This window comes from Hylaeus anthracinus, unplaced genomic scaffold (assembly GCF_026225885.1).
Source record: "Hylaeus anthracinus isolate JK02 unplaced genomic scaffold, UHH_iyHylAnth1.0_haploid 3, whole genome shotgun sequence".
Classification (NCBI taxonomy): Eukaryota; Metazoa; Arthropoda; class Insecta; order Hymenoptera; family Colletidae; genus Hylaeus; species Hylaeus anthracinus.
This window is the reverse complement of record NW_026535284.1, coordinates 7,272,615-7,288,209: the sequence shown is the minus strand read 5'-3', so window position 1 is coordinate 7,288,209 and position 15,595 is coordinate 7,272,615. Positions and strand designations below refer to the sequence as shown.

Below are 15,595 nucleotides of genomic sequence, written 5' to 3'. Positions count from 1 at the left end.
AAATGGATATCTCATAGCACCCCACTTGGTTATCGTTTGAAGATTGTTGGAAAATGAATATAAAGAAATTAGAAAAATTCGAGGATACTTTTCCTCGAATGTTTAAAAAGATTTCAAAATCTTTAGATTTAGATTTAGAAATTAGGAATTTATAACATTATATATTCGTAACACGACGTTTGCATTTAGCTTGCTATCTCATTAGGATCCGTCCAATTTTTACTGGCATGGACACGCCTATCCCAAAATTGTGTCAAATCTGGTAACATTGATATTGGTCTATGCTCGCCATGCTAATTTTGGATTCTGGGTACAGTGATAACACCGGTTGTTTATCAATTTACTCTCCACACTTGGATGGAGGAAGACTGGTTACATCGCGTTCTTGGTGCTAACAGTATTATGATTATCTTTGCGTATAATTAAGATAATCAAACTACAAATGCGAGTTTAAAGGAACTTCTCAATACCAATGGATTAAAGTTAAACAATCACTGTTTAACGTCCACCTGGCGCAATGGTTTATACTACTTCCGACTCCGTAGCTATTTAAGGACAGTTTATCCAGAGTGGGCATCAACAATTTGTACGTATGATAAACATTCACATTTCTTGGATCTCGACTTTGTACAAAGCAAACTACTGTTTTCAGCCTCCGCAGTCTTCGCTATTGTCGGTGTGAACTGCCAACAAAGAATGTCGTTGCAACGTACATTTAGTTTATTTCGAGCTTTGAGCAAAAACACTGGAGGAAGTAAATTACAAGTTCGACATACGACAAGGACACCTTCGGGTGCCATTCTTCCAGAACCAAAAAGAATACGTTTCGGTTATGCGAGGGTTCTTTGCATTCTTGCGGCTGGCGTAACTATCGGAACTTACTTGAGCATAATGATAGTCAATTTCCTTGAGGAGAACGATCTTTTTGTACCTTCTGACGACGACGATGACGACGACTAGATATGTACCTTAAATTTTAATTCATGTTAAACTAGTTAGAATCTCTTTAGAATCACTGTTTCGTTATATGCGTCTTCCTCTGACTTCCTGCAACTTTTGCATCTAGCTCTCTACTGTTGAATTGAAAACATATGACAAATAAATGACAAAGTTCTAAGCTATAATTGTTGCCAAAACATTTTTCTATCCTACAATATTTTGGAGAATCAAGTGCACAAACTCAATTTTCTGCTTCCTCGATTTTATTTCTATGAAAATATGAAAATTGAACTGCAAATTGTTTGATGAATGCTTCTCATAGAAAGGGAAAGCTATCAGATAATGTATACACGTGACATGCTCTCTTAAATTATTGTGTATAGGAAGTATATATACAGACACACACTCACACATACGCGCGCGCGTTTATACGCGACATACCCACACCTGATAGTGTACAGTTTCCATGGATATACAATTAAACATGTAAGGAGGAGAAACACGAAGTGACAACGATGTTAATGACTTTGTGCAAACAGGATTGTCGGTTTAAATAATAAAATTTCACGATGTTAAAATGCTGTGTCCATTGGATAGTTTTTCTGCCTGCAGATATAACTTAAAATCGTAATATACTCGTAATAAATTGTTAGGCTTTTCCATATCGCAAATCACATCAAAATTAAAAACAACCAGTTTCTATTAAACATACTTTCTATTGAGGTGGTCTTTTATGCGAACTCCAGCCATGAAAGCATTTGGTGAATTTACGAGATTCTTTTCCTTTCGCAGTTAAAAATAACTTGCGTGGTCTGTCTGGCTGCTTGACTCGTAAATGTTGAATGTATACCTGAAAATGTAACGGCGTAAATCATCTTGAAAAAGTTTTTCATTTACATATTATTTGCTCTTCTTTAACGTGATAACGAATTGCTTATTTGCTTCACTATTTTTACCTGAGCAGATTTATAAGCTAATTTAATTTCTACTTCCGAACACCGACTTCCCAACCATAAGAACACTTGTTCACCATTGTCAAGTATCATGATATCATCGTCCGCTAAATCATCCTGGAATAGCATCCATCACCCATGAATTAGTTAACCGAGCAGTCTCGTTTATATGTAAACTAATGTATTTGTTGTATACCTGACAGAAATCGGTACATTTCTCACTGATCGTGAAGTATCCTTTTTCATTAGAACATCGAAACAGTCTGGTGTAATTCATGTATTCAGCGTCGGTATCGTATGGCTTCTTTCCGCCAAGAGCTACCCAAAAGAAATTGTCCGGTTCTTCGCCTTCATTCAAGACTTGCAAACTTATCCATGGCTGTTAATCGTTCAAGGATATAAATATTAATATTTACTTTACATTAACTAATTAGTTGTCTACTACGAGTTACTATAAAACGGCAACATACGTTATTAAACATTTCTTCGGCGACTTCTTCGATCAAACGCGCTTCATCGTTGTCCGCTTTAGAACCAATCCATGCGTACACTATTCCTGTTTCGTCGTCGTTATTGAATGGTACGTTCAAAAGGTAACTGAAACAGCGGTTGTTACTTTGTAGAATAATACACATCGTCAACAAGATCGGTGTCTTTAGACAAACAGAACATGACTCGATGAATCAAAGAAGAGAACATGATATCAACGATCTTACCAAAAAGAAGAATTCAGTAGCGACGAATCAGCTGGTATCTGTATTAGCCTAGTACACAACGCACTTCCATTGCTCCTCAAATGGAAAAATTCGACCTTGTTGCTACCAGGAGGCTTAGGCTGTTTGCGTTTACCATGATGGATGATAAATTTTCTTTTAAAATATGCTAAAAACTTTAGATTTTCTTGTTGCTGATGAGTTCTGACTACTTCCAGGTTCTCTCCAAACAACGATTTAAACTTTTTCTGCAAACTAAAAATCACCATCAAGCTACTGTTAACCAATAAGATAAAAGGAAGGTTTATATCTTGACGAACCTGAATGTAAACGTTAACCATCCCATGTTTCCCGCGTCTCTGCCTTGCCAGAAGTATACCGTGCATTGATAATCTTCCTCGAACTGTTCGTCACCGTCCTCGTTCTCCGTCGCGTCTAACGGCTGGTGAACGCATAACATTATTATTTTTAGTTATCCCAGAATTGTTTACACGAATACGTACCATCCAGTAGCGACACAGAAAAACATAACAATCCCCGCTATAGAAATGTCCTAATTCCTCTTCTGGTAAACGTATGAATTTCTTTCCTTCCAATACCAACGCTTCCATTCCTTCTAAATCGTCATTCCATTCCGACATGAGTTGCTGAGCTTCGGTGAACGTCATCGATGGTTGCCTAGGCATGAAGAGTGCGGCTAGGTCCGCCTGCCGAGATACAATGATTTCATCAGCAAAACAAAACGTTCACGAAAAATTTTGTTTTTGTATTTATTAAGAAAAATTTCTATTTATTCGTGTACCTTTGTTTCTTGTTGCTTGGCCCATTTCGTAAGATCAGCGCCAGTCTTGGCGACAGATTCGGCGGTTCTGGTAAAATCGACTGCTATGACTTCGTCCCAACCGGTGAATTTGGATTTGAAAATCTAAATGGAAGAAAAGTAATCGTATATTTTTTGTAGAATGTGACCAACCTTTTGCTTACTCGTAAATTCATTACCTGAGACTCCGTTCCCTCTTGCAATCTAGTTACCATAGCGTATTCCGGTCGTTCAATCATGTTAAATAACTCCTGAGACAGCTTAACAGCAGCTGCTCGCACCAATCTCGTTGACTTTTTGCCAAACCTATACGTACAATAATAAATGAACATTTGAGTTACATTTTGAAGTAACTCTTTGTTGAGAGATCACAAGCACGCACGCACTCTTATTTACCAAACGTAAACATCCAAATGACAATCCAGTATATAAACGTTGCGATTGTTTAAGAGCGTATTTGTCAGCTTCCCGTGAGGTACTTCGACTTGAGGTAGTTCCAAGTAACCCATGCCTAGTTGAACTTGATACAGACGCGGCGCAGGAGGGACAAAATTCGGGTCCACATGTTCCTTCAATAAAAATTAATCATTGACAATTTCATTCGCGTATATGATTCGCCTGTTATTAAACTTACAACAATCGCTGGAGGTTGCGAGATATCTTTCACGTTTAAATAAGATAGAAAATCATCCGACTCTGAATTCATGATCTCCGTTAGGATCTCCGCTTTGTTCTTCCTTTCGTTCTTGTTAATTTTCTCCGCCATCAGCCTTGCCTTTGATTTCAACGTGCTTTTTGCCGTTTTACCGTACCACATGAATATCTTGGCCCCTGTGTCCAAGACGAACACGAAACCGGGATCCAGGGAATCGAAACGAACAGGCACGGGTTCTAAATGAATCGAAGCACCTGCTGCATGTACTCTGTATAGTCTGGTTACGGACGGCTGCGATCCGTTGAAAAGTAAAGTAAAACAAATAAGATAAATAGAAATTATTAGAGAAGAAGTGTGTACGTTAAATATTCTACGAACCGTGTCTTCTACTGTATAAAAGCCTGACGAAGTACGACCACCCTCTATGTACGTTATGCCAGATTCAAATAGCATCAGGAACTCATCCGATTCTTCACTCTGTTCCTCTCTGATGGTACGACACTGCGCACCGAGATAATTCCGTAAATTGACGGCGTGGATAGCAGCGCAAGCTCTTTTATCCAACTGTAATAGTAAAAGGAAGGTCTCTTGGTTGGTTATGCATTTATTATGGTGGATATTAATTGAAGCTTCCAAGTCTAAAACGTAGACAGATGTTTCATTATCGTTATCATACCGTAGCTTTCTCTCCAATCCAGAAATAAATCGCCCAAATCAATGACCCAGCCTCGTCGACTTCAGTCTTCAACACAATATAGCAATCGCCTTCATAGAACTTTCCATGTGCTACTTCCTCTATTTCGTTGGGTAGAAAATTCTCGATTTCCCATACCGATATACCAGGCACTTGACCAGCGTCCTCGTCGAAGAACTCCGAATAGTCTAACGGCGGTTTCTCCAGAGTTTCGTCCCATCGTTTGGGTCTTTAACAGGAAAGAAAGATAAGTGATCGATCGTTCTCGAACGAAGAACGTACTCTGAACGTGCATTTTATTCTTACTTCAACGATTCCGCTTTGGATTCTTCGCATTCTTTGTCCTTGTTCTTCTCCTTCGCTATATCCTTCATACCCTAAGCAAGGAAAACAAATGCCAACGTCAATCTCGCGTCTTCCCCGACACGAGGCGACTTAAAATATACCTTCAATATTTTCGCTTGATCTTGGTCAGCTTCCTCCTGATCTCGTCTCCTCCTAAGTCTCATTTTGCGAGCTATCGGATCTTTGCTACCTGATGGACAACGGCAATGAATGGTAAATGTGGGACGATAGAGTTATTCTTAATTACTTTAAATACTGATCGAAGAGATCGTGCTCACCAGCCGTCTGAGTCGGTGGTGGTACATTGGCGCCAGCGAGACGCAGCTGATGTTGTAAAGAAAAGTCGATGTTATAGAATTCGATGCCAGATCCCTTCTGCACCTCGGTAGGCTTTGGCGGCATTACCAAGTTGGGATTATCTCTCAGATCTAACTGTTCTAAATCGGTGAGAAGATGAATGGCGTCTGGCACGGTGATCAATCGATTGGATGCTAGAATTAATTTCTTCAACGAACCACATCTGAAAAAGAAAATTTTAGTATTATTTACAGAATGAAGGAGAAAGGAGGAAGTCACGAAATACCTGCACAAGCCTTCTGGTATCATCTCCAAGCGATTATTGGCTGCAGAAAATACTTGCAACGACGACAACTTGCCTATTCCCGAAGGAATACCTTCAAAATCTAGCAAATTATCGTTTAAGTATAATCTTCTGAGTGTGATAACTTTACATAGAGAGGCGGGGATTGCTGTCAATTTATTGCGGCATATATTTAAAGTTTCCAATCTGGTCCAAAGCTCTGAAACGAAGATCAATTCAATTTGTGCTTATGGGAACATACAAAAATTATGCACTGAACAAACCTACCAATCGCTGTCGATAGTTCAGTTATTTCGTTATCACTCAAATTTAAACGACGCAGGTTTACGAGGTTGTAGAGCGCGTCTGGTACCCGAGGTAAATTATTCTGGGATAAGTCGAGCTCTTGCAGATTTGTTAAAGTCTCTAAACTCGAAGGAATATTGTTCAATGTTCGTTGCGTGTCACGCATCTGCAGGGTTGTTAAATTCATCAACGATGGCAGCTGTCTAAATCAAAAGAAGATACAAATATATTTATATTAAAGCATTTGAATGAGTCAATAGAATATTACTATACCTTAATTGAAAGTGTCCCAATGGATTATGGTTCAAATTCAAGGTTTGTAAATTAGCTAACCGACGCGTTTGCGGTGGCAATGTTTCCAATTTATTATTACTAAGATCTAGAAATAGCAAATCTGTCAAGTGAATGAACAGGGTGTTGGGAATAGTCTCAATACTGAAAGAAAATAGTTAAGTTACATTCTGATCAGTATGTCTTACAATTTGGCATTAATAATAATGTAGTACCTACTGATTGTGACTCAAGTTAAGATTTAACAAAGAACGAGCTCGTTCGAGCCCTTCTGGCACTTCCTTCAAATTATTACGGCTCAAATCCAATGTGGTTAACTCTTCTAAATGAAACAGCTCTGCTGGAATGCCACTGGATTTAATATTATTACGCCTGATGTTTAAAGTTCTGAGGCAACAAAGTTCTGTTAGCTCTCCATATAAGCGTTCTAGTTTATTTTTAACCAGAGAAAGATGTTCCTATTTTGGAAGCAGAAAGATTCAGATTATATCGTAAGGTCTTTGATGTCATTTGCACTAAAAAAACTAATGTGTTAACAAAATTACCAGCTTCAACAGTTTCCCCATTTCTTCTGGTATTTCTGTCAAGTTGGTTTCATCTAATTTCAGCCATTGTATTCCAGTCATAAGGCGAACAGATTCTGGAAATTTACCATCCTGAAAAAAGTAACACGTTAAATGTTGGCAACATTAAATTAAACATGCTTTGAAACTCGGTACTCACCCCAAAATCATTACTACTGAAATCTACACCACGTACGAATGGTAACACTCCTGTATTTGCCATCTTGTGCGTGAGTTAAATGGATATTTATCTTCTTGTAAACTTTTATATAATTTGCATCCAACAGTTATGCATCCATCTGTAGCGTATCGATATTATTCGGAAACAGTACGCTGAACGAGTAGAAAATAAACGCATTGGTGTCTGTAAACATTTCGTACATATTTACTATGAAAATAATTCTTCGAAGTACACCACTCCATTTGATTCAATATAAACGATCGTAAATTATTAGTCAAAATAATTCTAGAATATTAATCGTATGCTAGGTAAAGTCGCATTGTTATTAAAAATAAAAAAACGATGGGACTGGATAGAACAGTACTCATTGTCAGGTGTGTCAACGATAATATACGATAATCGGTGATAGTATGACCAAATAATCACAGAGCATTTATGATACATATGTAGATACAAGCACTCTGTGGTATTTATATATCTCTTTTACTCACAGATATCGTTCCTTTGCGCGAACTTACGTATATACATAAATATATATACACGAAAAACAAAGAAACGTGCGAATATTTCTGTAGAAAAAAGTAATAGTTAGTTCATATTGAGTTGACCAAATGTATCAAATTCATGCTGAGTACACCGACTTGGACCGAGTGCAGTGATTCTTACATTTACAGCAAAAAGTCACCGAGGTCGTTAGTGTAGGAGCCAATCAAAACTGTAATTGACTAGTTAACGATTCTAGTTTACCATTGAACGTATCAGTGTCAATTTTCAATAAACGGAACTACGTCTAGGAATATTTCTACGAAATCCGCGTAACATAGTTTTCGAACGCGATCATAAGTGAGAAAATATACGAGTACGAATGCTTAGTGAGATTTGAGTTCCGTTGTAAGTCGGTTCAACCAACTCGGTGTAAGTAGGTGTAAGTTCGCTTCGCATTGGTGTGGATCGGTGTGTATCGGTATATATCTCGATGCACGAGCAGTTCGTGAGAAGGATAGATCGCTCTTGAGAGTTTTCATTCGAAAGCAAAGTATTTGGACACCGTTTGCAAATCCGTTCGCCTGTTCGTTCGTCAATTGTTTTCATATATGGCTTCATATTCATATATGTCTTCATTTGAAGAACTGGAACAATTGGATAGCGGCATGGGCAGTAGCGACGCACATTCTCCCGAAGTGAAATCTCTTCTTCCCGACGGCGAGGATGATGAAGAGGTACACATTTCGTTAGAATTTGAGTTAATTATGCTTTCCACCTAGTATCGTCGAATCAATAGTTCATTTTATTGATAATAATTAACCAAGCTTTCTTTGTAAAGATTATGTCTAGACTCATGATTTACCTTCACTTTGTATTTCTTTTTCCCTAATTCATGCATTTTCTTTTCACATTCATTCAATTGAACAATTTATCAGCAATGTCGATTTACTATTTTTCTTTGTATTTAGGATGAAAGTCTCGTGGAGAGGCTAGTAGGGCTCACAGAAATGTTTCCAGAGGAAGTACGTAATTTTGGATACAACGTTGGGACTTGTTTGCACGCTTGTATGGAAGGTAATCGATTAATAATCATCAACCATCGACTCTTATGGTATTATAAACGTATATATATATATATTGCAGGGCTCTATGGATTTTCCTGCTCAGCAGCATGGTTGTTCTTCAGCTCATCGGCTATTCTATTCGCCCCTATACTATTCGAAATGGAGAGAGCTCAAATGGAAGAGGTGCAACGTACACAACAGAAACAAGTTCTGTTGGGACCTAATACAGCTATGTCAAACATGAATGCCTCAAGTCTCCCAATGGCTCCACCTGTGCAACGATAATAGCGATATTAACATTGTATTCAGTTTGCCACAACTCGAACGTTTTGTTCGTCATTTATATTTATTAGTGTAACAATTCCACCATATTTTAACCTTTCACCTAAATGCACACATATATGGGACATTGTATCTTCTTCATTAGGGATCATGAATGAAATGTAAAATTTCAGCTGACTAAACGATTCATTCGTAATTAATCGTTCTGCTAGATTTTTGTTGTTCTTCACTCCTTTCAGGAAGGATACTACGTTTTACCAAAACGCATTTATTGATTTGTTCTCCCGGCATTTACACGAAAAGGGAATCTGAATATTCGTTACCGAGTAACTAAAATTATATCATTCGAGTATTTGTATAATTTATTGTTGCTAAATGTAATTGTTAAATCGGACCGTCGTGTACGGTCCTAGTATATTATCCGTTACTGTAATACGCAAAGTCAAAATAAACTTACAGCGAATACAATGTTTAATTGCTAGGTTTTTAAGTTTGTAGTCGGTCTTAATAAATTGATTTTATTTATATCTAACGAGGTGGATTCATGTTGTTTAGGGGGGAAAATGTTATAGTGTTCCCCGTTTTATCGCTGATAGGATTTGTACGAACTAAACTAATCTTATCTAACTTGAATAAAATTAGTGTCAGTGGCATTTGTATATTTTAATCAATTAATCTTCATTTTTTTATAAATGCATAATCAATACGATTCTTTGCTTTATAACACTACAATATATTAGTTAAAATGTCAAATTTATAACTTTTATGAATAGTTATTTAATGTAGGAATAATTATCGACCTTTTAATTAGTGGCGCCATCTAGTAGTAACAGTGGAAACTATTTTCACTACAAACTTGGGCGTTTTGCCACCGATGACGCCACTAGTACCAAGACTAGTAATATTATTTTATTGAATAAAATATTCTTAATACTGATAAATTCGACATAATTACTTATTATTATACTGCAATTTAAGTTAATTTTAAAGGAAATAAAGAATTAGTAAGTTAGTATAATGATTTTAAAAAGTTAGTTCGGCCTGTTCACCGCTAGTGTATCGGTACAATACCAATTGTGTCCATAAAAAATTTGAGTGCAACGATGTAAATTAAATATTTGATTGTAATAGTAAGTATCTTACAGGGAAAGGAGTCTCATAAAACACATTTGAATTTATCTAAAAAAAAAATTGGAACATGTTATTCGTCATTATTCTTTTCACATTAAATCAAGCAAACCCTGCTACAGAATAAAAGGAGATCAATCCTAAATTGTAAACAAGTTATGATACATTATCAAAGTGTGCTTGAGAACACACTGTGTAACAGCTATTAGGTCAATACTGTATATTTATTTCATTTATAAGAATAAATGCAACAGATCAAATGAAATCAAATCCAATTGCTGCCTTAATTTCTCTTCCTGTTGTATATTATCGAACCATCTTGAAACATGTACATATTGAGCTTTCTCTTGATGTGACAACTCTTGCTGCAACAGAAAATAGGCCAGGAAGATTAGATTGATCCGTGTTATCTACTAAGGATTCCTGTGGTCCGCTTATTACACCGTGGTCGTTTTTATTACCATTACTGAATGTAGAGCATAATACAGAGTGACATCAGCGATAGTTTTCCTTGTCCCAGTTAAATAAGTGTTGTCTTTCAGCACTGTATTCAACTCCTACGAGAATATACTTAATTAACATGATGCTTGTTGTTATAAGCTTTACATAACTTACTTTTTCTTCATACGCTTATATAAATAGAGTTACCTGGAAAATTCGTTTTGCATTGGCAGGAGTATCGGCATAACTGACACATACAACTGCATATTCAAGCCATTGACGCGATAAAGCTTCTACTTCTTTGTCACAACCAAGTAGGTCTGGACATTTTGAATTCTTGATCAAGGATTGAATTATGGTGCTGAAACCCTCGATTTTTTGACTCGATGATCGTTCCGTGGACACGATCACCTAAAAATAATTATAATGAATTAGATACATGTTGAGTAAATGAAATACATATCATCTCGTAATTTATTTTCAAAAAAATTCGTCAATTTACATTGTCGTGCATTTCCAGCTGCACCGGTGAGACGTCCAAGTAATTCGAAATCCTTTCTAGGCATTGAACATTGCACAAAACCATCGTTTCAGATTTTATACCACGCTCAAACTTTTTGTATTTTTGTATCGGTCGAAGCAATAATTTTTAGGTTATGTTCGGAAAGAGCGCGACATTTGACATAACGAATGCTACGACTCGAGTTAGACGTAATATACATTAAGTAATTGTCTTATCCGGTCTGGTCAAGGTAAACTTTTGTATGGCATTCAGGAGTAACGTAATTACAGCGATATAACGCAACACTGAGTGGTTTCAACATCAGTTAGGGGTTTATTACAAATATACAATTTATTACAACATCTGTATAAAATTTGTGAGCTGAAGATAATAGAATGGCGCGATATTTTTTCGTTAGATATCTTGGAAAATTTTTCGACGAAACTTTTAAATACTTTACGACGAGGTCGTTTTTTTCTCTCGAAAGATAGTTCGTATTTAAACCAGGATCGTAAAAATATATTTTGATAAATTACATTAAAATACACGATAAAATAACGTAAGTTATTTAACATAATTAGTTAAAGCTGATCAATGTTCTACCTTGTAATGATTATAGCTTATACTGATGGGCGTAAACAAATGACATCATTATCAGCTGCTTATTTTAACAAAGAGGACATTTATACTTTAGCTGGAGAATTAGGGATGGCAGAAGTTAACTTATTGATAAAAATAAGTCAGAGTACCCAGAATGGAGGTTATTACCTTGACTTGTTAGTTCAAAATATTGAAACAATATATTAACAAAGGATTTTGTCCAGATCAGAATAGGAAAGCAATTATTGCTACATATGTAACTGGTGGAGTTCCATCAAAATTTTCATATGAAGAATTGACCAGATTTGATCCTGAGCAGACCAAGTGTACAATCTTCAGGGCTTCCACAATAGGAAAAGGAGTTCAACATAATGACATTCAAAGTTCCTGATAGATTTAAGTCTGGGGATCCTTATGACAGCACTATTTATTATATAAGAAATTGTATTATATAGTATCTAGTTAAAGGGATATTCTATTCAATTTTTGTATTTTCTTACAATTTACTGTTAAAAATATATGTTTCTAAAAGATCCTTTTAAAATTCGTAAAAATGACGTACATAGAAGAGTTTTACTTAGTATTTGTTGAGTAGGCTACTGTAGAAGTGGCCATAGTGAGACTTCAAAGTTTGTTGGAACTAAATTTACATGTATACATTAATGATCAAAATAATGTAACTTAAGATATGTATCAGTTATTATACAAAACTTCAAACCGATATCTTAAACATTTTTCCTTTTATAAAATTTCAAAAACGTACTAGTTTTTCATAGTCAGATTAAAATACCCTGATAAAGGATATATACATACATACATCTGGCAATAAATTTAAATATCGCAGAAATGGCTAACTGAAAATTTTCATAGAACTCAATATTACAAACCGTAATTTTGTTTAAACTAGTTCGCGTGCAACTCTTTTCTTACGCATTCATATGCATAAAATACATATTCTAACGAAATCTTGTAAGTACATGTAAAATAATTTGTATACAATAAAAGTTAAAGTTTAAAATACAATTCGTCACATACAATAATCGTGAAACGTATTTCACTTGTCTGTCGTTAAGAAATAACTTTCATTTCATTTACGAAGTAAAATCTTGCTTAGCGTGCTTCTCATTAAGCAATGTAAACGACTTTGTATAATTCGGCACACAAATTGTTAAAATTGACAAGTTATATGCAATTAAATGCAGGTACTTTTTTACGAGACGGTCATTTAATATATAATTAATTAATAAAGTCTTTTTTCGTACGAGAAAAGACTGTGAACGTTTCCTTCTTGTTGAGCCGAATGCGTTCTTCTTTCGAACTTTAGTTCTCCACTGTACATCATAGATCTTAAGGCAGAGGTAGATCTGGCTCCAATGTCTTGGCATCCGTGTTTAATACCACATTGCAGGTAAGGTAAGAATTTTAATACAGTTCCTTTGTCGACTATTGAACCACTCACACCTTGAGCTACTTTCAGTTTGTCCATTTCATTATGAAAGTATCTATCCATCGCGGAACCTTGCGCGTCTTTCCTATTCATGGCTTCCAAAGAACCCATTCCTCTGTATTTCTTAAGACGCACGCCGTCACTGAAGAAATATTCACCTGGTGCTTCAGAGGTCCCAGCCAACAAAGATCCCATCATGACTGTGCTAGCACCCAAACTCAGACCCTTAATAATATGTCCAATGGACTGAATACCACCATCGGCTATAACAGGTACACCAAATCGTCTCGCGTATTCTGCAACTTTATACACAGCAGTCGCTTGCGGCCTTCCCACAGCCATGACTTCCTGAGTAATGCAAATAGATCCACTACCCATTCCAACGCGTAAGGCGTCCGCACCAGCTTCTATAAGGTTTTTAGCTTGCAAAGCTGTTACAACATTTCCTGCAATTACTTGCAACTCTGGATATTCTGCTTTAATATACTTGATCATATCAACTTGGTACCTAGAATTGCCCTGAGACGAATCCAGCACAATAACATCTACACCGGCTGTGGCAAGAAGTTGGAGTCTCTGCTTATCCGCATTACGTGTTCCAATAGCAGCACCAACTAATAGCTGCTTGTTATCATCTTTACTAGCGCTAGGATAGCTACGATTTTTCTTTAGATCCGTTCTCGCCATTAAAGACACTAACTCTCCCTTGTCATTAACAATGGGAAGTTTGCCCTTTTTAGATTTTTCAAGAATTACATTTGCCTCCTGTAGCGTCACACCAGCAGTTGCTGTGATTAGATTATCTAATTTTGTCATTATGGATTCTAACTTTGTATGCTGTTGATTCGGCGAGCCATCTAGGAAATCAATGTCTCTAGATGTGACGATACCTAACAATTTACCCCCAACTTTTCCAGTGTCCGTGATGGGGATACCACAGAAACCATGCTCTGCTTTAACATTTAAGACATCACTTAGTGTATGATTGGGTGACAGAACAACTGGGTCCCTAATAAATCCGTGTTTATACTTCTTCACCTAGAAATAGATAAGTAGATATTTTTAACGAATTGCAGACAAGGTTAAATTTTAAAGGATGGGAAAAAAGAGTGTGCAGTAGTAGATAGATGAAATTTAGAGAGTCTCTTTTGTAAGAAGAAAAAAAATGAATAAAGATAAATTGCTTAATATTAGAAAAAGATTAATTTAACGAGTATTTTTACTATTTTATTTGAACTAAGAGTAAACTTCTAAATTGTTTCATTTTTCTCGTTTTTCTAATTTAACTATATCTGCAGTTGATACCAGTTCTCCTTGAGTTATTTACTCCATTCAAGGTGGTGAATTTAGATCTTAATGATTAGCAACGTCTATAAAATGTTTGTCTATTAATTTCCAATTAAACAAAAAAAAGAGTAAAATAAAATAAAATTTAGTTTCTTTTTACGTTTGAAACTTTTAAAGTTTCTACTGCTGAACACGAGAAAATGCGTTCTAAACTCGTGCCGGGAAACTTGTGCAAACACATTGCCAACTTTTGTGAAACGTGGAGGGGGGATCCTTTGACTCGTGCTCCAGGCAGATGTTTTTGTTTATATGATATCGCACCGTTCCGAATAAATAAAACTCGCGCGCGAAGTATGTGCATGTCGAAATTCTGATGCATATTGAAACGAGGTTTCCAAGGAGCCGTTACGAACACGCGAGAATTGCGCGGTTGTTACCAGGAGAAACAGAGATAATTTGAATTGAAATTTTATATACCTTGTGTACTTCGTTTGCTTGGTACTCTGGCGTGCAGTTGTGATGGATAATACCGATTCCGCCGCAAAGGGCCATGGCAATAGCCATGTCAGATTCTGTGACTGTGTCCATGGGAGATGAGACGAGAGGTGCCTTGAGCAAGATTCTCTTCGTCAACGGGGACACCAGCTCGACCTCGTCGGCGGTAAAATCAATGTAACCCGGTAAAATGATGAAGTCGTTGTAGGTGAGACCGTCGCCGTTGGCGAATAATTGTGCTGCCGAAAGTCCGTCATCCGGTAGCGGTACATCTGCCGGTTTTGTATTACCGATCACATAGTCTGCCATCGTCTTACTCGTTGAGATTCAACGATTCTTCCGGGTTTTTTTTTGCGACACTGTTGCAATTGTAATTAATAACGCGATTTGTGGTGCAACGAGTCGTCGATCACGTTCTTTCAGGGCTCAATGTGGCGAATATAAACCTCCCGTGGAGACCTGATCGGAGATCACCAGGCGAAATGACCGAAATCAACGTGCGCACAGTGCCTTTGTAGTCTGCGGGTAAGTCGCGCTTCTTCGTTTCGTTCACTGGTGGCGGCACTGTCAATTACGATAAAATCGTCACCAGGGGGTCTTAATGTTGATGTAATTGTAATATATATATATATATATATAGAATCCACGTTTTTTAGTTGATAAAAGTTTGGTAGATAGCGTTAAGTAGCGATAGCTGTGACGCCAGACGCTTCTCACGCATGCGCGTTGAAGTGGGCGCGCTGGACTGTAATTATAGGAAACGATACGGTGGTCCCAGTTCATTATACTTGTTTGTTTGTTCGTTTGATAAGGGTGCGCAGTA

General features: G+C 36.8%; 5 protein-coding genes and 1 long non-coding RNA gene across 7 annotated transcripts; 3 read left to right on the top strand and 3 right to left on the bottom strand.

The window, feature by feature from the left end:
• The first annotated feature begins 96 nt into the window (after positions 1 to 96).
• LOC128893865 (essential MCU regulator, mitochondrial) lies at positions 97 to 1,124 on the top strand. 2 transcript variants are annotated; one of them, XM_054155150.1, is made up of 2 exons: positions 97 to 586; positions 662 to 1,124. In XM_054155150.1, the coding sequence occupies exon 2, from the start codon at positions 697 to 699 to the stop codon at positions 958 to 960; it is 264 nt and encodes an 87-aa protein (XP_054011125.1). In that variant the 5' UTR covers positions 97 to 586; positions 662 to 696; the 3' UTR covers positions 961 to 1,124. The 2 variants fall into 2 exon arrangements, with proteins under 2 accessions (XP_054011125.1, XP_054011123.1); XM_054155148.1 differs by having other exon boundaries at positions 653 to 1,124.
• A 430-nt stretch (positions 1,125 to 1,554) lies between these two features.
• Positions 1,555 to 7,720, bottom strand: LOC128893847 (protein flightless-1). The gene is made up of 23 exons (XM_054155109.1): positions 7,532 to 7,720; positions 7,020 to 7,223; positions 6,842 to 6,952; positions 6,516 to 6,754; positions 6,279 to 6,440; positions 5,988 to 6,208; positions 5,703 to 5,919; positions 5,398 to 5,639; positions 5,221 to 5,309; positions 5,081 to 5,151; positions 4,757 to 5,003; positions 4,459 to 4,644; positions 4,060 to 4,371; positions 3,822 to 3,994; positions 3,605 to 3,731; positions 3,408 to 3,530; positions 3,109 to 3,312; positions 2,926 to 3,047; positions 2,609 to 2,860; positions 2,363 to 2,489; positions 2,089 to 2,271; positions 1,896 to 2,009; positions 1,555 to 1,789 (listed from the first exon to the last, which is right to left on the bottom strand). The coding sequence occupies exons 2-23, from the start codon at positions 7,080 to 7,082 to the stop codon at positions 1,655 to 1,657; spliced, it is 3,720 nt and encodes a 1,239-aa protein (XP_054011084.1). The 5' UTR covers positions 7,083 to 7,223; positions 7,532 to 7,720; the 3' UTR covers positions 1,555 to 1,654.
• A 247-nt stretch (positions 7,721 to 7,967) lies between these two features.
• LOC128893864 (mitochondrial import receptor subunit TOM22 homolog) lies at positions 7,968 to 9,404 on the top strand. Its single transcript, XM_054155147.1, has 3 exons — positions 7,968 to 8,260; positions 8,495 to 8,600; positions 8,670 to 9,404. The coding sequence occupies exons 1-3, from the start codon at positions 8,135 to 8,137 to the stop codon at positions 8,873 to 8,875; spliced, it is 438 nt and encodes a 145-aa protein (XP_054011122.1). The 5' UTR covers positions 7,968 to 8,134; the 3' UTR covers positions 8,876 to 9,404.
• Positions 9,405 to 10,053: 649 nt separating this feature from the next.
• Positions 10,054 to 11,163, bottom strand: LOC128893861 (eukaryotic translation elongation factor 1 epsilon-1). Its single transcript, XM_054155145.1, has 4 exons — positions 10,944 to 11,163; positions 10,649 to 10,852; positions 10,462 to 10,557; positions 10,054 to 10,365 (listed from the first exon to the last, which is right to left on the bottom strand). The coding sequence occupies exons 1-4, from the start codon at positions 11,025 to 11,027 to the stop codon at positions 10,234 to 10,236; spliced, it is 516 nt and encodes a 171-aa protein (XP_054011120.1). The 5' UTR covers positions 11,028 to 11,163; the 3' UTR covers positions 10,054 to 10,233.
• Positions 11,164 to 11,295: 132 nt separating this feature from the next.
• LOC128893866 (uncharacterized) lies at positions 11,296 to 11,939 on the top strand. The gene is made up of 2 exons (XR_008461414.1): positions 11,296 to 11,502; positions 11,563 to 11,939. It is a non-coding gene; the product is annotated as an uncharacterized LOC128893866 (long non-coding RNA).
• On the bottom strand, positions 11,441 to 15,549 carry LOC128893854 (inosine-5'-monophosphate dehydrogenase 1b). Its single transcript, XM_054155129.1, has 2 exons — positions 14,755 to 15,549; positions 11,441 to 14,028 (listed from the first exon to the last, which is right to left on the bottom strand). Exons 1-2 carry the CDS (start codon positions 15,079 to 15,081, stop codon positions 12,784 to 12,786), a joined length of 1,572 nt encoding a protein of 523 aa, XP_054011104.1. The 5' UTR covers positions 15,082 to 15,549; the 3' UTR covers positions 11,441 to 12,783.
• Between the last annotated feature and the right edge of the window lie 46 nt (positions 15,550 to 15,595).